At 34.2% G+C, this 23,799-nt stretch overlaps 1 protein-coding gene across 1 annotated transcript in view; it reads right to left on the bottom strand.

Moving 5' to 3' along the window:
* Positions 1 to 23,799, bottom strand: part of LOC121383695 — a 290,334-nt gene that overhangs the window by 220,428 nt on the left and 46,107 nt on the right. The window contains exon 4 of the mRNA XM_041513789.1: positions 7,457 to 7,633. Coding sequence (XP_041369723.1) covers positions 7,457 to 7,633 — 177 coding nt within the window. The remainder of the gene's footprint in view (positions 1 to 7,456; positions 7,634 to 23,799) is intronic.

The following is a 23,799-nucleotide window of genomic DNA, read 5'->3' as shown; positions in this document are numbered from 1 at the left end:
AATAATGACACATGGACCAAAATCCCAAAACATTTTTGAACCAATGCCAGCCATAAAAGAATGACTCATGAGTGGAAAGGGATCTCACAACATCCACGGCCATACAAGTGGTCACTAAGGCATACATCGACACCATAATTATATTTAGATGAACAAGTGGACACTACCAAACAAATAACAAAGTTTAAATCAACAAATAGAGAAGACAGTTGATACTACTGAACAGACATATACATTTAGTACTTCCTGGGTAAGTGTTATAACCTACTGGCAAAATTCTTTATTTGTGCAATTAACCAATTACTTCCAAGATTATTACACTATTAAGCACTGTATTAAATTAAATAGGAGTAACATAATTGGTTACCTTGAGAACTTTGGGAAAGTGGAAAAATATATGGGGCAAGTGGATATCTGATTGGCACTTGCCCTGAGGCAAGTATTTTTTTGGAAAATGTTTGAACCCCTGATATACCCAAGCATATATTTCAAATTCATTTGGGTTATCTTTTTGGTTTTTTTATTTACTTACTTTTACAATATATGCAAAATGAATGTACCACAGGCATCGAAGATGTCAACAGCTGGGGTTGAGTGGGATGACATCAGGTGGCGTGGGGTGTGGTGACAGTGATATATTAATTAGCATTTCAACTGCGGATGCATAGTTTTCAAGAGTTCAGACGCTTCTTACAATATTACAGTATATCTTCGCCTCTAAGTCGATCTCGGCTATAAGTCGAGTCCTTAATTTCAAGCCCTGAAAACGTATTTTTTTATTGACCCGTTTATAAGTCGACCCATGAAAAACAACTTATAAATATTGAAGTATTTCTTATTTTCAGCACATGAGAACAATAATGTACAATATTTGAACAAAAGAAAATTATTTTACAAACTTCGGTTTTCACATTTTGTACATCGCAAACAAGTAAGATAGCATCAAAACAAAATATTCCCTTAATAGATATTGATAGCTGTTTGGCTGTTACCGTATGGCACTGTACAGCATGGTTTTGTGCATAGACAACAACTTTATTTATAAAGACTGACAACAGATCACTACAATAAAACTGAAAGTATCAGTTAATCACATGTTTTGCCACCATATTAATACATGTAAGGAGGATAACTCTGGAAAGTACATTGGTTTTTATTTAAGTCCCTACTGCTCTAGTGAATTGCAGATATCAGTCTAAGCTGTTTTAAGGGAAAGTATTTCTTATGTTCAGCACATGAGAACAATAATGTACAATATTTGAACAAATGAAAATTATTTTACAAACTTCGGTTTTAACGTTTTGTACATCGCAAACAAGTAACATAGCATCAAAATGAAATATTCCCTTAGTAGATAGTGAAAGCTGTTTGGCTGTTATAATTATATACCGTATGGCACTGTACAGCATGGTTTTGTGCACAGACAACGTACAACTTTATTTATAAAGACTGACAACAGATCACTACAATAAAACTGAAAGTATCAGTTAATCACATGTTTTGCCGCCATATTAATACATGTAAGGAGGATAACTCTGGAAAGTGCACTGGTTTTTATGTATGTCCCTATTGCTTTAGTGAACTGCAGATATCAGTCTAAGCTGAAGTTAATCACCAACAAAACATTGTTTGAACAACCATTAATGCCAGTGACCAGATTTCAAAATAAACTCAGGCAACAGGTAGTTAGTATTGTTTACATTTTTGCTATTAGTGATGACTGTTATTTTAACTAAGTGGACTGTTCTCTTGGCATGCGAGTGAGATCGCATGCCTTTTTGCATAACCAAAACCGTTCTAATGTCAACAAAAAAAAGGTTATAAAAAACAAATGTGTCAAATTAACATATTTGAGTATATATACAGGGCAAACTTCAACAATAAAACTTGTAAAATAATCCCCAAAACGGTAATATTTTTGGGTGAAATTTTTTTACCCTCTTATAAGTCGACCCCCCAAGTTATAAAATAATTTTTGGGTGAAAAAAAATTCGACTTATAGGCGAAGATATACGGTAAGTGAAATCACCCAGCTGCAATGCAGTTTCAAATTTGTACTCTAATTTCGAAAACTCAAACTCCCTGAAACTCGAACTATTTCCTCACCCCCTTCAGGATCGAGTTATCAAAGTTTGACTGTATCTAAAAATCAGTCTAAAACATTTCTCGGAATACTAAGCTTAGTAGTATGTCTGCATGAATAAACTTCCGGTAATCGTGAAGTATGCAAGTTTTAATTTCTAAACGTCTACATCACTGATTTGCAGTTCATGCAAATTTAATTTTGCATAACTGACACGCGAAAAGAACAGTGCTTTGCATGAAATATTGTACCCTGTTAGTGAGAGGGAAGAGGGTTGGAGCCAGTACCGGGCTGCGAACCCTGTACCTACAAACCTGTAGTTTGATGACATAGACACTGCACAACCGAGGCCGGTGCTTAATTAGATTGCTGTACAAATGGATAAGGGAAGTAACAGGTACTGATATTACCATGTCCCCCAAAAAAATTCTCTTGGGGTATGCTGATGAAAACGTTGTTATAAAGATCATCATGGCATTGGCAAAACAATATATATATATATATATATATATATATATATATATACACATATTCAAAATTTGATAAGAAAACACTTAGTTTTGAAATACTTAAAAGTCAAAATACATTCCTATTATGATTTAGAAAAAGCAGCATACTGCAGTAAGAATAAAGATGAGAAATTTATTAAGAAATGAAACTTTGGAATCATATTTCCAGCAGACCCAAACCTGATGGGCTTTCATTATAAATCTTGACTACGTAAAAACAGAAAATGATATGCTGTGTTGACATTTTTCATAAACAAGGAAAAATAATAACATTAAAAACTGAAAAAAAATTGTTTTATATATGGTAACATTTTGTATAACAAGTATAGTTTATTGTGAAAAATAGTCGTGTTTGTGGGTGGTGGTGTGAATTGGCTTATATCCTTCCTTTTGTACAATGTATAAGTGTCACTGTAATACATGTTTCCATCTTGTAAAAATGGTGGGGAGAAAAATACAAATATATTTTTTTTTTTTAAATACATGTATATATTTTTAACGAGTTATTTTTGTTTGCGATTTATTCCCTTGCCTTTATAAAACAGTACGTAAAAAAATGAAGAAAAGCAATAAAATATGGTATTGTTCCCCAGTGTATTATTAATAAATATAATTTGATGGAAATAACCGAGTCTACTGGCTGACTGTAAAATGTGGTCACGTGATCTTCAACAAAATGGAGGTGAAATGTATCAATACATCCGAGGGGAAACAAGCCCAAATCATTAAGAAGGCGACTTAAAACTTTGCCATGGATGAAAAGTAAGGTGAAGTATAGTATAAAAGGGCAATTTGTTTTTGCCCACATCACCTCCTTGCATGATCCCTGCAATACACACAACACAGGTTTCATTATCAAAATAGTTTGACAGTCGGCATTATGAATCTGGGTCACAGCTGCCCAGTATTACTCGCCCGGGGGACTAGCGCCATTTAAACTGTACTTGCCCCCAGGGATTTCTACTCACCTGGGGCGAGTGTTAGCTTCTATCCCTGGACATAATTCAATCACTTTCACAAAATATCAATAATAAGTGGGATATGGTAGTTATGTAGATGGTTAAATAAAGTACTTTTAGGGACAAACCATTTTCAGATAATACTTTGCTGTGTCATTAATTAGGTCAACAACCTTTAGACTACTGGATTAATTTTTGACAAAAACCACGTTGCATTTCCCAAACAAAAATGCATGCTTGCAGCTAGGTTGTTGCAAGGTAGTTACAAGGTTGTTACAAGGTAGTACAAGCAATGCAAGCTAACATTTAGCTCACGTAAGGTAGTCAGTACTTCTGCAAGCTTGCCGCATGCATGTTTTCATTTGTGAAAGCATGCGCAAGCTTGCTGCATGCATATCTTCAACAGTGCAAGCTTCCCGCAAGCATGTTTTCATTTTTGCTAGCTTGCTGCAAGCATATCTTCAACATTGCAAGCTTCCCGCAAGCATGTTTTCATTTTGCAAGCTTGCGCAAGCTTGCTGCATGCATATCTTCAACTGTGCAAGCTTCCTGCAAGCATGTTTTCATTTTGCAAGCTTGCTGCATGCATATCTTCAACTGTGCAAGCTTCCTGCAAGCATGTTTTCATTTTGCAAGCTTGCACAAGCTTGCTGCATGCATATCTTCAACTGTGCAAGCTTCCTGCAAGCATGTTTTCATTTTGCAAGCTTGCTGCATGCATATCTTCAACTGTGCAAGCTTCCTGCAAGCATGTTTTCATTTTGCAAGCTTGTGCAAGCTTGCTGCATGCATATCTTCAACTGTGCAAGCTTCCTGCAAGCATGTTTTCATTTTGCAAGCTTGCTGCATGCATATCTTCAACTGTGCAAGCTTCCTGCAAGCATGTTTTCATTTTGCAAGCTTGCTGCATGCATATCTTCAACTGTGCAAGCTTCCTGCAAGCATGTTTTCATTTTGCAAGCTTGCTGCATGCATATCTTCAACTGTGCAAGCTTCCTGCAAGCATGTTTTCATTTTGCAAGCTTGCTGCATGCATATCTTCAACATTGCAAGCTTCCTGCAAGCATGTTTTCATTTTGCAAGCTTGCTGCATGCATATCTTCAACATTGCAAGCTTCCTGCAAGCATGTTTTCATTTTGCAAGCTTGCTGCATGCATATCTTCAACTGTGCAAGCTTCCTGCAAGCATGTTTTCATTTTGCAAGCTTGCTGCATGCATATCTTCAACATTGCAAGCTTCCTGCAAGCATGTTTTCATTTTGCAAGCTTGCTGCATGCATATCTTCAACATTGCAAGCTTCCTGCAAGCATGTTTTCATTTTGCAAGCTTGCTGCATGCATATCTTCAACTGTGCAAGCTTCCTGCAAGCATGTTTTCATTTTGCAAGCTTGCTGCATGCATATCTTCAACTGTGCAAGCTTCCTGCAAGCATGTTTTCATTTTGCAAGTTTGCTGCATGTACATTTGTATATCTTCAACTGTGAAAGCATGTCTACACTTGTGGAGAAAAAGCTAAGTCCAAATCATTTTCATGGTTTTTTTTTTTTAATTCATAACTTCTCATATGATTTATCAAATTCAGTAGGAACAGTGGCTAAACAACCAAACATACATGTTACAGATTTAGATAGTATTTACAATAATAATTAAAACTAAATTAATATTAATACATACGAATGATAATACAATATGGTTAAAACAGAATCATCTTGTAATAATTGGATTTTCAATTGGCCCCCAAAATAATAACATATGCATGGCCATGAGAGGATGACATGGGCCATGTTTGGTTGAAATTAGCCTGGTGGAATTTGAGAAGATGTTGAAAATGTCTGAGCCAATCAGAGGCCAGGGTGGCCATCTTGGATTTTGAATCAGCCACAAAAATAACAACACTTAGTAAGTCATGAGAGAATCATTTGGACTATAAGTTTGATTGAAACCTGCCTGGTGGACCTTGAAAAGAAGCAAAAAAATGTCTCTGTCAATCAGAGGTCAGGGCAGCTATCTTGATTTTAAATCTGCCCCCAAAATAACAAACTTGGTCAGGGCCATGAGAGGATCATTAGGAATACATATGGTTTAAATTTGCATGGTGGAACTAAAGTAAAAGTTAAAAATGTCTCAGTTATCCAGAGGCCAGGGCGGCCATCTTGGAATTTTTATTGGCCTGAAATATAACAACACTTGGTCAGGTCTATAAGAGGATCATTTGGACCAAGTTTGGTTGAATCCTGCTTGGTGGAACAGAAGAAAAAAGAAAACAAGAAGAAACAAACAAATGACTTTACACCAGTGTGGATCTCCAGATAGTGGAGGAATATAACCTAAAACAAGAAGAAGAAGAAGAATGAATATAGGACCAGGAGCTTTTTAGCATATTAGTTTAGTCAAGACTATCCCACATAAATGGAACATGTCTATCAGACAGGTAAACTAATTTTGTAGCCTAAGTATCTGACAATATGTAGCACCTATTTTTTTGTTTTAACTGTTCATGTTTTTCACTTTAAAACCATTGTTGTTTTTTTAAAGAATTATACAAGATGCAAGATGGCTGCCACTGATGCAAACTTGTAGGTAGATCGTCGCAAGCTTGCAGGAAGCTTGTTGCAAACTTGCAGGAAGCTCGTCGCAAGCGTGCGGGTAGCTCATCGCAAGCTTGCGGGAAGCTTGTCGCAAGCATGCGGGAAGCTCGTAGCAAGCTTGCAGCAAGGTTGTAAAAAGGTTCTAAATACTAGCTTAAACTGAACAAGCTTGCGGGAAGCTCGTCGCAAGCTTGCGGCAAGGTTGCAACAAGCTTGCGGCAAGGTTGTAAAAAGGTTCCAAATACTAGCTTAAACTGAATAAGCTTGCAGGAAGCTCGTCGCAAGCTTGCGGCAAGGTTGCAAGAAGCTCGTCGCAAGGTTGCAAGAAGCTCGTCGCAAGCTTGCAAGAAGCTCGTCACAAGCTTGCGGCAAGGTTGTAAAAAGGTTCCAAATACTAGCTCGAAATGCGGTAGTTACTACCTTGCCGCAAGGTTGTTACCAGCTAGTTATTAAGCTTGCAATTTTTGTTTGGGTGAGTGGGTACAAGTTTATAATTTTTACTGACATATATTCACTTAAGTGTTTTATAAATAGATAAAATAAAGTTCATATATGAATAAGTATTATTTTCATGGGTTTTTGTAATTTTTATATTTTAGATCGGTTAATGGTGATTAAAATTAGGCAAAAAATAAAAGAAGTCGCATTTACTTTGTGTCCAGCTGTCCAGTATTTATGTCCATTATTCCCGATAACTGGTTTTCTCACCAGATCTTTTTTTTAAACCAACTAAGATTCATATTGCAATATTTGGTGATTTTCGTTGTTGGTAAAACGATCAAATTTATTGTAAAATTAGCTGTCACAATCAGCTATCAATCCCTGAAAATGTCCAAAACTTGCCACCATTGTTGTCAAGTGAAAATACTTGCCGAAAACCACTTTTTGAACTCAAAATTCCAAGCTATTTTCCAATAAAAAAAACAACAAACAAAAGCTAGCATACTGTAAGCTAAACTGTTTCCTGTTACGAAAAACAAATTCCAGTGAGTATCGTGTGCAAAACGGCAGGAAATATGAATTGGGGAATGCACTGTGTACAGTGTACAGTATGTCGACTGGCGTGACGTTGGGCGAGATATCTCACCTGCAGTAGTCAGAAGGTTAAATTAATACTAATAAAATAATTTTTATAAAAATTGCTAACCTAAAAGGAAAATATTTGTGTGTGTGTGCCTTTATAATATGATATCGAAGATGCAGGTTTATTAAAAGTGTAAATACATTTGTATTTTGTATTAGTAAATAATGCTACAATGTCGTAGCCACTGCAGTTTTACTATTCACCTGAAAGATCAAGATGAGTTAAAACTTACGTCCAGTATTACATAAAATTTTCCTGTCATGACTAGAGTTCTTAAATGTCCACCGAGTTCCAGTTATAAAGCCAATGGAACCTGGATAACCACGAGTTTCCTCAAATTTGTCAAATACGACATCTGTCCCATCTATCCATCGACTGTAGCTTTGATCATAGTCCACATCCACAACACCTGTCACAGACAAAATAATATATATATATACAGGGCTTCTAGAATTTTTACAAAATCAGTGATTTTAAAAATGTATTAGACATGATTAAAAATTAACAAGCGCCCTACTTTACTTGATCAAATTTTACTAATAGTAATAATTGGATATGTTGCCTAAAGAGATTAAAAATACCAAGACCAGGGGGTGGGGTGGGGGAAGAATATTCATATTTACAAAATAAGGACTCAAATGCAGCATTTGACAACTTTTTTTCTCTAGCCATCTGGCATGGCAATAGTAGTTATTTACAAGCCCAAAATTTAATATAACTTACCATGGGGGAGAGGCTAGCTACCATAACCTAGAAGCCCTGTGATATATATATATATATCAGGGCTTCTAGATTATGGGGGGGGGGGGGGGGGGAGAGAAAGCCCTTTTTACCCGGTCTGGGACCGATTCTCAATCTCCGTATGTTTGCCGGTCCCACTTCAGTCATTCTTGTCAGTTCGAAGCATATGTGTCCATTTTTATTATTTCAACAAAATATGCTCTTTTTTTGTGGTGTATCTGGACATGTTTATTTGTCTACATCAATAAACTGATGTACATTTTGATGCTCAAGACTTGAACCAGTCCCAAATTTAATAAAAAGTGGTCACTTGCATGCACCAATCCACTAGGCTGAGCCAGTTACGAGATTAAACAGTCGTTAACAATAACACCATTCTTGGTGAGAAAGCTATCAAGGCATTACACTCCAATTAAAACAAAGGACCCAGAGTTTGCAACTGGGTTACAATCACTATCCTGTCTCAATGGAAGTGTCATTGCAATCAACACCAATACTACTAATATTCCAGTCAGTGCATCCTGAATCTCCTTTTACAAAAGCTGTCGGGGGATGGCAGGTGTGTGGCACGGATAGCCACAACAGACAAGCACCTGCCGCGGTTGGAGAGACAAGGACTGGGATGTGGAGGTGGACAGCAAAATAATTTGAAAGATAGGAGTTGCCAGATCGGGAAGAAATGCGATAGAATTCAAAGGAGAGAAAAGAAAGTGGGCAGTGGGATAAAAAAAAGAAAAAAGAAAAAAAAAAGGCCAGATTCCTAAGAGGAGGGGGGGGGGGGGGGGGGGCTCTCACGTTAGTCGATGCATCAAGTACAAAAGGGTAATTGGAAGTGGCCAGTACCAGTAGATACATGTACCATTAATTCCTGCCCATACAAATGTTGGAACAAAATTGGTATGACGGTTACAAAAAATGACATAAGTATTGCACATAGACTTGGTTGTTTCGAAGAGTCAAAGTGTAGACCTATCATTGCCAAGTTTATTAAACGAACAGACAAAAATTAAGCACTTAACAAGCGAAGAAAACTTAAAGGCACGGGCATTGGTTTGAATGAAGATTTGACAAAGGAAAATTACTCAAGATTGTGGAAGGTGAAATCACATGACAATGTTGAAGTAGTCTGGACAAAGGATGGTACTATCTATGCAAAACTGAAATCGGAGGTCCAAATAAAACGAATTGTCAACATGGATGACTGTTTTCCACGTTAGGGATTAGAATGATGCATGGGTGTTTACACAGACTGTGAGCATAGCGATATGGAACTGATTTAAACATATTTATGGTTTCTGCATAATGTGTGTTTTTTGTTTGTTCATGTGTGTGCGTGGTTTGTGCAGTGTGTGTGTCTTTATTTGTTCGTACTTATGTTACAGTATGTCAACTCCTTAACTTTCATGAGACGAATGAAGGAATATGTATATAGGTGTATGTGTATATGTATATACAAATAAATGTGTATACTCTGTATATAATGATATGGATCGGAATACAGCAGAGACTGCTCTTTTTTCTTTCTTTCTTTTTTTTTTTTTTTTTTAGCCCAGTAATGTCGATAGTGTCAGGGATGGGGCCCTGAATCACTATGTTACAGATAATGTTGAACATAAATAACATTAAATATATATATAATACATGATGAGTATTGTTAGACTAAATATGTTCAGATTGATTGTACATTTTTCCATAGAGAGGGAGCGGGAGAGGGAGAGGGAGAGGGAGGGAGAGGGAGAGGGAGAGGGAGAGGGAGAGGGAGAGGGAGAGGAGAGAGGGAGAGGGAGAGAGAGAGAGAGAGAGAGAGAGAGACAGAGACAGAGAGAGACAGAGACAGAAACAGAAACAGACAGCTCTTTTGTGAAATAATAGCCCCAAACATTTCAATTTAATCGGGGTATTGTTGCACGTAGGGAGACTGGCTCTTCTCGATATTTAAAATCTGTCAATTATTTATTATTATTATTATTATTATTAAGTTATTTATTTACTATTCTTAACGTTTGTTCCAACTTTCTTTTTTGTTTTCTGGCAGCACTTCTGTGGAATAATACCCCAAGCATTTTTGATACAAGCGGGATATTATTGCACACAGGGAGAGTGATGAGTGTGTATGTGTATGTTTGTGTGTGTGTTAGAATATATATATATATATATATATATATATATATATATATATGTATGTGTATATATGTGTGTGTGTGTGTATGTATATATATATACATGCATTATTATTATTATCATTTAATTTATTATCTTTAATATTTATTTATTTATTTATTTCCTTATTTGTTATTACCTTTCTTATTTTATTCTGTCTATATGTATAGGCGTCTTTGTATATATTATGTTTATATATGTATGTGTATATTTGTAAATATGCATGAACAGATGTTTGTGTAATTAAGTATATCTCGTATTCGTATATGTTCGTCTAGATGTTTGTGTAATATATATTGCAATTTAACAAACTACATTGTACGGACTGCATGTATACTTCAATAATATTTATTTATCTAATTGGGTTTGTTTTGGGGGTGTTTTTTGTTGTTGTTTGTTTGTTGTTGTTTTTTTTGAGGGGGGGGGGGGGTTCTTTTGTTTGTTTTGTTTTGTTTTTGGGTTTTTTGGCTTTATTGCTTTATATGATTTAAATTAATTAATTAATTAATTTGTCTGTTGTTTACAAATGATTTCAAAGTAAATACTTGGCGGGATTTGTTGAAATGGGTGATGGTTCAATGAAAAATATATAATCTTCAAAACTTTATTGATTTTTAAAAATTATTTTAAAATTAACTTATGATTTGTTTATTTTTTGTATTTATTGTTTTTGTGCACACCATGTATATATTCAATAATATATAATAATACCACAATAACTATCTATTCTGCGATTACTGTAAAAACTAAATCACTACTGCTGTTGCGAGGTCTATTTTCTTTTTTTCTTTTTTGTTCTGTGTTTTGTATTCGGTTGCTTTTGTCAATCTATCAAGTAATGTAACAGGGCTTGGGGGCATAAATGAAGCCCAAGACGTCTCCCTCTGACCCTATAGGGATGTTTTTAATTTTTAGATGTGTATTAGGAATCTGTATGTTGGCGATTTGTATGTGTGCGTATTTGTTTAAATAAGTGTATTATGAAACACATGTCTATATCATTTTGTTTTTAAATGTTCTGTGTAATGAGTGGAAAGTAATTTACTATTTGATTTGTATACTATATTTTAGAACCACTTTTGATAATGGATAGAGGATTTACTTGTTATTCAATGAATTGCTGGGGACTAGCGGATGTTAAAAAAAGGAAGGATGTTTTTAATTTCCTTAGGTCAAAACAATTTTCAATTTGTTTTTTTCAGGATACTCATTTTACAAAAGAAAAAGAGCCTATTATTCGCGCTGAATGGGGATTTGAATGTATTTTTAATTCTTATAGTAGCCAAACCCGCGGTGTTGCAATATTGATAAATAACACTTTTGAATACAAAATACACACAATATTTCGACATGGAGGAGGAAATGTATTTGTAGTGGATATAACTATTTGCAATATACGATTGACTTTAGTAAATTTATCCGGTCCAAATTCAGATGATCCTAACTTTTACCAATTAATCTTTGAAAAAGTAAAACTGTTTAGTAATAGAAATTGTATATTTGGTGGGGATTGGAATCTTGTGTTAAACCCTGATATCGATACATATCAATATAAATATTAATAACCCAAAAGCACGTGATAAGGTATTAGAGACCATTGCGGAGCTTGATCTTGTTGATATTTGGAGAAATCATAATCCTGAATTACACAAGTTTACATGGAGGAGAAACACACCGATTAAACAAGCTCATCTAGATTTTTTCTTAATATCAGATTCATTGTATTCATCCATAGTAAAATCCTATATACATTGTGGGTACAGAACTGATCATTCTATTGTAAGTCTTAATTTTGAATTTACTGAACATGAAAGGCACAATACTTATTGGAAATTCAATAATTCACTTTTAGAAAATAAAAATTATATAACAACAGTCAAAAATGTTATTTCAGATATTAAGAAACAGTATGCTATATTAGTCTATAATTTGGATGCAATCGATGATATCCCACTATATGAAATTGAGTTTCAAATTTGTGACCAACTATTTTTAGAAGTTTTGTTAATGGAAATTAGAGGGAAAACAATTTCATACTCATCTTATTTGAAAAAAAAAAATAATAAATATGAAAAACAATTAATTAGTGAAATAGAGGAGTTAGCAAATAGCAATCACCTGGAGTTTGTAACTATTTATTCAAAGAAAATCGATTTGCGACAAAAGAAAATGGACAGTATATATATCAGATCAAGAGCTACATGTAAATGGATTAATGAAGGTGAAAAAATAAATAATTATTTTTGTAATATAGAAAATGGGAATTTTATTAGTAAATCAATGACTCAGATTGAGAAACAAGATGGTTCTATAGTTACAGATAAAAATGAAATTATTAATTAAACTAATTTTTTTTACCAAAACTTGTATGCCTCTAAAGAAGACGCCACTTGTAACATAGATTTAAATGACTTACTTACAGAAAAATACCTAAATAAACTTACTAAAGAGCAAGTTGACGACTTAGAAGGTATGTTAAACGAAACATGTCACGTAAACCATATTTGGCACCAACCATGTACAATTAATTATAAATTGAATCACCTAAAAAAATTTTTTATAAAAAATTAATTACTTAAAATATCTCCATAAAAGAACCCCAGATACGAGCTCTTAGCGGAAATTGCCGATCTTTAATGAGCAGGGCAATCACGAGGTCCGTGACGTCAGAGACGCGTCGCTTGATCTGAAGCCTTACACTTAAAAGCGTTAGTCCGTACCACTCATAAAGAACCTAAGACTTGCACAGCTTACCAAAACAATGAGTGTTCGTTCGCAAAACGGTTTGCCGTATCAATATGAGCTGTTAGTAAATGAAAAAGGACACACATTTACTTAAACAGTGATACTGAAGAAAAAACGGATAGCGAGTCGGAGGGTGGATAAACTGATGGTGCCAGACCAGACCGGTATGACCAATTTACAGCCCGGAGCCCGAAAGTAACCCGGAGACAAAAAAACCCAAACTCGGATGCTAATGCTGAGGAGGTACTATACTGTTCATATTTAGCATAAAGATACACCTCGATATGATGGTATTTAAATATGTTAAAAATATATAAACGTAGGACAAACATTTTTTGGGTGTTTTTTTTAGAAAATATCGCAGTTTTTTATGTTCGGGCTGTACATAATGAAATCTGTATGCACAGGGGAAACAAACGCTCTAATTTACGACAAGGCGCTTCACTTTCATTAACCTGACTTTTGTAAAACAACATAAATTGTATAATCAACTTTTAAAACTAAATTAAAGGAATTTCTATTTGCATCAATAGAACGAAATGGGGTTATAGTATTTTTCTCTCATAAAAATTTTATACTTATTATTAGGCCTATTGGTAGGGTGCGTTAGAGTAAACACGACCACTCACGATACCCAAGTGATAATTTTCTTTTCTTTGGTACTACGTAATTGGGGTCAGTTTTGTAATTTTAGATGGGGAAAGTCTACTTAATCAAGAGCTTTTTTACAGCATTATTTACAGTAATGAAGCAGGGCGGCTGATAATGTCCATTAACATTGTACTATAGTCGCCGACAGGTTACGCCACAATACCCTGTGATCTTAAAAAAAAACCTGGCACGTTATTGTATGTATGTCCAGGGCCGTACCCTCTGTGGGGGGGGGGGGGGGGGGGGGGGGGGTGTCCCCCCCTGAGAATCTTGTCCTCTTTTTTTTTTTTAATATAATTCTAAACTGTTTTAAATTAATAATGCTGCTCTCAAGTAATAGCATAAATGGTTTAATCTTTATATTATGTTAAAAATTATTTATAAAATTAGCTGCCCCCCCCCCCCATGGATTTTGGTCAGGGTACAGCCCTGATGTCTAGACTGTGGTAATCACTTACCTGGTCGATACCCTGCAATATACACCTGCCAATCAGGAATCACATGTGCATGGCCACGGATAAAGAAAGGACCAATTAAACTAAAACAACACTCCGATTCTCAAGTTAGCCCATGGATGAAAATAATAGTTATTTCGAAAACACCGACAGTAGTTGTATTCAAATGGAAACTTCGTTTATTAGTTTGTTTTGGGGGCTTTCGGGCGATTGAGGATCGTTTTTGTGACGTATTCCGCCCGAAGATTAAAAACATGTTTTTAAAATTATTATTGTTTTCTGTGATTTTTCTACAAAAACATATTTAACCGACATCGTACTGAGATGTATCCTCATGCCAAATCCCATGTTTGTATATGCCATATTTAATTACTTGATAGGACGTTTCCTTCTTCGGACGGTGAATACACAAATTTTGTTATGTGGCCTACAGCCCTAACATGAATTTTTTTTTTATCCAAAAAAAAAAATAATGATAATTCTACATTTTGTTTTTAACATATATAAATACATCATGCTGAGGTGTATCTTTGTGCCAAATTGTACAATGTACACCTCGGCATTCGCAACTGAGTACTATTTTGTATCATTAACGTTCGGGCTCCGGGCTGTATAATTAGGCTGACAACCAAAGTACTATGCGGTGTTGGTGTCCAATCTTTTCTTTTGCGATAAAATACACGCTGTCTTTCTTCGGATACAATCCTTTAAAAAACCATCAAAATTATACAATCCCGATCGTTTAAACTGTTTATTTTTACACCCAAAGGCCATGGCAGTACGGCACTGTTGGAGTACTGAAAAGATCGTAAGCCCCTTACTCATATATAAACATTTAACAACCATGGAAGAGTACAGCGGCTCTGATGGTTCACAATATAGGATTTTACACCGAATGCTCACGAAGAAATATGCATAAATCGTACTTTGATACTGATTAGCGTAATTTCTTCATTTTAAAATGTAACTACACGTATTTTATTGTTATAAAGTTATTCGTATATTATTTTTATATCATTTTTCTTTTAAAATGAGCTATAATATGGTCTCGTGTCATGTTTCCTTTAACGTATGATGAACTATCAAACGCTATAAGACGTATGAAGAATAATAAAAGTCCAGGAGTCGACGATTTCTCTACCGAATTTTAAAAAACATTTTGGCCAGATATAGGTTACTTTGTATTGAGGTCTGTTAATTATGCTTTTATAAATGATGAATTATCGATAACACAGAAACTAGGACTAATAACTTGTATACCTAAAGGGGATAAACCAAAACTAACTGGCGACCTATTTCACTCTTAAATGTTGTATATAAATTAGCATCCACATGTATATCTAAACGAATAAAAAGGGTCCTCGATATCTTAATCAATGAAGATTTCTTGGATTTATGTCAAAACGATATTTGGCGATAACATAAGGATTTTGTATGACATTTTATACTACACTGAATCCCAAAATATTCCTGGTATGTTACTAAGAGTAGATTTTGAAAAAGTGTTCGACTCTATTTCATGGTCATTTATACACAAGACTCTCACATTTTTTGGGTTTGGGGATCATATTAAACGTTGGATATCAGTTTTTTACAAAAATATTAAATCAAGTGTTATAGTTAATGGCAATATATCTTCATCGTTTGAAATACACAGGGGATGCAGACAAGGAGACCCATTATCGCCATATATATTGCTCCTTTGTGTAGAAATTCTGGCAGAACTTGTATGCAAATGTTTTTTTAAAAATTAAAGGAATTTCAGTACAAAATAAAGAGTATCTCATTTCACAGTACGCTGATAATACAGATTTTATACTTGATGGTAGTAGAGAGTCCTTCAAAAAAACAATAAATACTTTGAATATATTTGCGAAATTATCTGGACTAAAAATTAATTATGATAAATCTGAAGTCATATGGATTGGCTCATTTAAGAACAGTGCAGTCAGATATTTACAAAACCTTCATTTAAAATGGAATCCTTCCACTTTTAAAGCACTTGGTACCTTTAGTACTGATCTAGCTGAAATGACTAAACTTAACTATAATTCTAAACTGTTTTAAATTAAACAAGTAACAAATAATTGGATACGAAGAATTATCACACTACTTGGTAGAATAGCTATAATAAAAACCTTATTAATATCTAAACTCAGCTACTTACTTTTAACACTACCTAATCACTCTGAATATTTTATGCGTAAATTAAATAAAATATTATTTAAGTTTGTATGGAACCAAAAGCTGGATACAATTAAAAGAAATACCATGTGTAAATCTATTAAAGAGGGAGGCCTATAGCCATGAGATATATTTAAATATGTTAAAGCTTTGAAAATTACCTGGAAAGTAATGATTCAAAATGGAAACCTCTTTTATTAGTATGTTTTCCCCAACTACGTAATATTCCTGTATTTGGTAATGATTTCCCTCAAAGATGTTATAAAAATATTAACATGTTTTGGAAGAATTTTATTGGGGCTTTTTGTGATTTCTCTACAACTATTGAGGTAACAGACTTTAAAGATTTTTTTATCAGAACCAATCTTCTATAATTGTCATATAAAAATCGATAGGAAAACGTTTCTAAAACAAAAATGGCTGGAAAAAGGCATCTCTCAAATATGCGACCTAGTTAATGATCGTGGAGAATTCTTTACATTAACTGAATTTAATTATATTTATGACTTACATGTGTCATTTTTAGATTATCAGGGAGTCATTAATTTACTCAAGGTATACCTTAAAAAAACTAAAATTAGTAAGGTAGGGACAAATATTCCTTTAGACGATTCGCCTGTTTAAAGAAAACTTTGTTCCATTACAAAAAGGATCAAAATTATACTATTACACATTAACATATTCAGATGTACCAAATACCGCTATGGCAAAATGGCAAAATGGTTTTAGTACTGATCTTATCTGGCCCATTATTTATTTGAAACCATTTCTCACCACACAAGAAGTAAAATTAAGATGGTTCCAATATAGGATATTACACAGAATACTAACAACAAATATTTTTGCCTTCAAGCTAAAACTTACAGATACTGAAACATGTACCTTTTGTAATGTAAATAAAGAAACAATAGAACATCTTTTTTGGGAATGTAACTTTGTTCAAACGGCCATCGGTCTACAGGCTGGTAGGTGTTCGGATCCCAGTCAAGGCATGGGATTTTTAATTCAGATACCTACTCCAAACCCTGAGTGAGTGCTCCGCAAGGCTCAATGGGTAGGTGTAAACCACTTGCACCGACCAGTGATCCATAACTGGTTCAACAAAAGCCATGGTTTGTGCTATCCTGCCTGTGGGAAGTGCAAATAAAAGATCCCTTGCTGCTTGTTGTAAAAGAGTAGCCTATGTGGCGACAGCGGGTTTCCTCTCCAAATCTGTGTGGTCCTTAACCATATGTCTGACGCCATATAACCGTAAATAAAATGTGTTGAGTGCGTCGTTAAATAAAACATTTCTTTCTTTTTTGTTCAAACGTTTTGGAATTCGTTTTTAAACTGGTTATCAAAGTACTGTAATCATTTATGTAACATAAAACTGGCTCTCGAACTAGTCATATTTGGATTTAAAGACAACATTAACACAGATAATATTTTTGATCTCTTGCTACTTCTAGCTAAGTATTTCATATATAAATGTAAAGTGCAAAAGGTTAAGTTAAATATCATTCATTTTAAAAAAGAAATTAAACAAAGATACTCTACAGAAAAACATTTATATTTTTAGTAAGAATAGTCTTAATTTTTTTTTTTACCAACTGCTCACTGTATCATTCATTAGTTGAAAATATTTAAAGGGACATTCCTGAGTTTGCTGCAATGTTTAAGATGCTGTCGAATGGAGAGTTCGGGATAACCATGCCCCTCCGGCCAACCTTCATGATCTGGGTCAACTTCTTATGGCAGAGTGGCAGGCCATTCCCCAAGAGTTCTTCAGACGTCTGATCAACAGCATGAGGCAACGATGTGTCGAGTGTATTCGCGCCAGGGGTGGATTCACACACTATTAAACGAATGTTCTAATGTGTAAAATCCATGTTTGACAACCTTCAACTTTGACAGCATGTCATGTGACTTTCTTGTATACAGTGACGTTTATTTGTGGTTTTTGTAAATATGGAACAATAAATTAAATTTTTGGTGTAGTTTACATCATCAATCTAATACACTCTGAAACTTATTTGGTTATAAATTTTTTTACCCTTAAATTCTTTTGAGTAGTATATATATTTAATGTTATTTATGTTCAACATTATCTGTAACATAGTGATTCAGGGCCCCATCCCTGACACTATCGACATTACTGGGCTAATAAAAAAATAATAATAAAAATAAAAAATCACCTACATTTTCAAGGTCAAATAAAGGTCATATTTTCTGAATACATAATATGCTGTAAATGACACAAACCATTAGTTTCTTTTCAATAATATTGATCAATAATGGTCATATTCTGACAGTTTATTTATATATCTATATCTATATCTATATATATATATATCTATATCCATTACACATCTAGTAGTGGTGCTTCCTGATTGAAATTCAGGGGCAGATCTATAATTTAACAAAGGATGAGATGTTTAGGAAAATGTTATGTCCACATTTTGGGGCATGGTTTGTTAGACATGGATACCAATGCTTACTGAGGTCTGTACAGGGTATGTTTATGGCGAGGGTAGGTGCAATTTATGGTGAGGGTAGGTTTCCATACAAAGGTGACCTTTAAAGGTCATTTTGAGGGTCATTTAAGGTCATTTTGGGTGAAATTAGTGGAAGTTAAGTTTTTTACATTTTTCTTATCTTAGTGGGTAAGCCTATTTACAAATATGCTACCTAAAGTTCACTTTTCATAAATATAATTACATTAGATAGGAAATGTGCTACATTTTTCCATGAGTAGCCAGGGATCTTTTATATGCACCATCCCACGGACAGCTAGTACATACCACTTCATACTATGGAGAATTTTGATATTAAATTCAATTTATCTCGAAACAATGTGTTTATAAGTGTCTAAAACATGTCTTTTAAAACATTAATGGTACCTATGCTTATTGAGATCTGTGCAGGGTAAGATTTATGGTGACGGTAGATACCCACGCTAAATTGACCCTTATTGAGATCTATGTAGAGTATGGTTTATGGAAATGTTAGGTACCCTTGCCATTTTGAACTTTAGGGTATTATTGTTGAAGCTAGCTGGGGTCAAAATTGAAATGTTTAAAATGTTTTACCTGTAAGTCTAGGTTCTTTCCAGAAAGTGCTATTAAAGGTTTACTTTTGATTATTAAATGTATCTAATTGATCAGTATACTCTGCATGTTAACTGGGAAATCTGGAGGAAAAAAAATGTATTTATTTTACAGTATTAATTTCGTGCGATACATTTTTCTAGATACTGTATGTAACTTGGAAATCTGGAACGAAAAATACATTTATTTTACAATACTAATTTTGTGCGATACATTCTTCCAGATACTGTATGTAGATAACTGGCTCTACAATACATACAAACTGACAGGCTATTATAATTTGCATAGGTATAGCAGTTATAATAAATAAACCTGTGTGTTAGCTGGGAATGTGCATGTTTTATTGGTATGTCGAAATTGTTTCCTCTGTCAGGCACTACCCAAAGACAAAGAAGCACTCACTAAATTAACTGTTTCTAGCTCAACTTGATTAAAGTCAATGCTATTTTTAAGTTAACTAATTGTTCGAAATATGTTTATTAATAAAAATATGAAATATAAAATTATATATATTTTGTTTAATCTAATCTAATATAATATTATTGGGGATTTAAACAGATCCCATCTGTCTTTCCAAATGACTAGGCAAATACAATTTCAGGCATGTTTTGTTAGAAATGGGAACACATGCTTAATGCTATATAGTGTAAGGTTTATAAAGAGGGTAGGTACCCTGTCATGTTAAGATCATTTAAAGTCATTTGGCACAAATTAAGAAAAATTATTATTATTATAATTATTGTTAATTATGTTTGTTTGTTTTTTGTTGGGTTTTTTTGTGTTTTTTTGGGGGGAGGGGGGTGTGGGTGGGTGGTTGAATATCATCAATATTTAAGATATAATGTTATTATCTAATTAAAGACAATATCACTGTTTATTCTAGCAACAATTAAAATGGTATGTCTTAATTGGTTTCTATGATTAAACTTATCATTCAACATGAACAATTGTCATATAACTAACTGGTTTCATATAATGATTGATAGAGCATTGAATTGCAGTACATGTGTGTTATGGAATACATATCTGCCTTGTTTTGCTACATTCAAATTATTTTTCCAATCTCCTTAAGCAGGAGGTAGACTACTGTCAAATTGTGGAATGCTTTAAAAGTATGTTTAGAAATTAGCTCTTTTCAAATGTAGCTGAGGCATTCTTGATGGTGGAAACAGTGCACCTCCAGAGCCTTCTCCTCCCTTGCTTTATCAATGACTCCGTATCAACTATCGTGTTTCAAGTGGAGTATATCCTGCCCAGTATTAGATGACAACCCAATTGGTATCAAAGCTTTGTCTTTAGGGTGACGAAGATTGCAAACCATTAATAGTGTTGTGTGTCCGTCTGCATTCAACCACAACTCGAGAATATGCTTCATGCTTGGATGAAAAATTGTGTATATATAGCTGCATCATAATTTCCTATCTACTTGAATGTGCCATTTTTTTTTATCCTCAACCATCTCCAATGATGAGCCCATACTTACAAACTAATGTAACCCCATGTTCCACAGAATACTGAATAGAAAACAAGAAAAATTGTTACTCTGATCCTGCATGATCAACTGGGATAATACTTGGCAAGGGAATGCTACGTCGAGTGATGATTTGTAGACCGACAGTTTTTGTTACCTTACATGTTTGATGGTTATGCTCTGATCTATGTATTAAACAAACCAATTGCAAACACATTTGTCAACATAGTTTTGAGAAAGATTGATGGTTCCACCAGAAAAGATGATATTATTTTTGACACTTATATTGAGAAACAATACATAAAGCTACCAACAAAAATCTAAGCAGTAGGAAAGAGAAAGGTACATTTTGCAAAATTATAGATGTGACATTCATTTGACACAAGTGTAGTGCCAATGTTTCAAACCAAAAGTGTTCTTGCCATTCTTAAAGAGTGGAACTGTTGTGGACCTCCTGAACTGAGGTATATGTATGTTGTGTGTATGGAGCTACTGAATCAAATGTTGGGGTTGATACTCAGGTTAAGGATATTAAAAAACCAACCCAGATGTTCTGAAATACAGTGAAACCCCTCTAACCGGACACCCTCGGGACCAAGTAAAATCTCTGGTTTTTAGAGGTATCTGGTCTAGAGAGGTTAAGTTCTTTATTGATTTTTTTTTAAAAGACCGTCAAAGATGTCCGGTTTTGAGGGAATTCTGGTTTACAGAGGGTCCGGTTTTGAGGGGTTTCACTGTACTTCCATCTAGCAAGGATCCCGGTAACGTACCAACATATTTTTATCACGAGTACAAACATTAGACTTGTTCCCGATGTAGTGCTTTTCCGTAGCGCGTAACGTAACCAGTCAAGTTTGTATAAATATCTTGCGAAATAGGTGCATTCCCATTGGTTGTTAGAAGGCATTATAGCCGAATTTAACCAAACAAAAATGGCACTATGATGGTCATTACAATCTCGAACTGGATCAGCAACCAGGGTAAACCATTGTCACAGTGACCCTATTATTAACTGTAATTCTGAATCGGATAGTGACAGTGACAATGACAGTGTCAGTGATAACGACAGTGACAGTATCAGTATCCACTGTTCCTCAGATGAGGAAGATGGCACTGAGTCTCCCACTCAGGACTGAATGTCATGACATTATATACACAGAAAAGACTGATATTATAAAATTAATGGTAAGAGATATTGCCTTGCAGTGAAATCTTATTTATTCACACGTAGTTATGCACACATGATGATGTGTTTTATATAATAGGTCAAGCCTGACATGCACTATATTTTGGTAATTTATTACAATAGTCCCAATCATTATTATTATTTTTAAATCTCTTAAACATTTGTATACATATACTTTTTACTTACCATTGTCACTCTCTCAAAATTAAGTATATATATTTTTTTAATTATAAAGAAAAAAAAACAGGTTATGTAAACCAAAATAGGTTATGCAAATTGTTTTGGCATAATCCCTTTTCAGGTTATGCAAATTTTTAATTTGCGCAGGCCTGGTTGATTTTTATATCAAGTTTCCCTATACTTTGCATGTAAATTGTAATATATAATGATCCATTATAATCATATTTATTTATACAAAACACAAAGAAAACAATATTTATTAAAATATAATATTTTTGGCATATGCTTTTGGGGGCAAAATAGCAGTTTGAGTCCAAATGACTGCGGTTGTGCATGTGAGGTGGAACAAACCTGCTGCGGCTGGTTTCAACACCATGAACCCAACTACACTACTACTTTGTCCCTATAATATACAAGACATACATAAACAATGCTGTATCAGTTAACTAATAACAAATTATACATAGTCCAGTCAATATACGATTTGACCTCAACATAATTGCAACAGAATTTTTTTTATTGCTTGACGAACTTCAGTTGCATATAAATATCATACTAAAAGTCCCAAGAAATTCTTAAAGAGGAACATCTTAAAAACGGCACTTAATTTTTTTTAAATATGCCAAACAATTGTGTCTTACGTAAGCCCACCATACATGAGTAAATAGTGCAAGGGAGATAACTGCAAGTAATGCTGTCGCCGAATTTCTACTAATAGAAACCAAACAAGAATGAATAATGAGTGGTAATAATGGTATGTAATATATCTGACAGTTTTAAAACATTACTAAAAAGTAAAATGACAACTTGTTACTGTAAATGTATTATTAAAAAGCGATTTTAAATATTTATAAATAATGTTAGGTTATGACGTCATCACATATACGCATCTGCAATAATCGGGTTGTACTGTAGCAAAACATATTGCATCCAATTAGTGGTCTAATTTATGAATAAAAAATACTAATCAATGCACTATTGATGCCTAGCAGCAATAATAGTTTATATGAAAATAATTTGATATTTGAATTTGACCTCATTGGAAACTTAGTTTTTCATCGATTATAAAATGTATGGAAGGCCGGAACGGCCATGTTACAAGCTTTTCAGTATAGTGACTTTAGGTTACAAAAGCAACTGATATTCATTGCCATCGGTATCACGGGTGCGGAGTGTGAGGGCCCTAAGGAGAGCTGCGGCCTCCCCAATTTAAAAATATCCTCAAAATAGTTTTAAATGTATAGTTTTAAAATGGCTAATTTTGTGATTTAAGTGCCACGAAAACGTGTTTAAATGGCTGATATTTAAATAATCATCGTCAGCAACATAAATAAATGTTACTCATGTCAAACATCGTTGAGTTGTATATAATGAATTGTTGATAGAAATAAATATGTTAAAAATAACAAAGCTATCTACAAATATTTCAGGTATGAAAAGGTAGTACTTTTAATGTTTACTTGTGTTTCCAACCCTTGTGAGCGAGTAAATGGGTTGTTTATTGTTTCCAGGAGAAAAAAGAAAATGGAGAGTGTATTTTGTGCAAGAAATCAGTTGATAATGGTCAGGCAACAGTAAAGTTACGCGAAAAAGGTTGTCATGGCATAAATAAAGTCAGCAAGGAACGCAGTGACATTATTATTGCATATCCAGGACAGACTGTCCATAAGGAATGTCGTAGAATTTACTGTCATCCATCCACTGTTCAACAAG

The sequence above is a fragment of the Gigantopelta aegis genome, chromosome 10 (genome assembly GCF_016097555.1).
Source record: "Gigantopelta aegis isolate Gae_Host chromosome 10, Gae_host_genome, whole genome shotgun sequence".
Lineage (NCBI taxonomy): Eukaryota > Metazoa > Mollusca > Gastropoda > Neomphalida > Peltospiridae > Gigantopelta > Gigantopelta aegis.
Note: the sequence above shows the minus strand (reverse complement) of the source record. Positions and strands in the feature narration are given on the sequence as shown.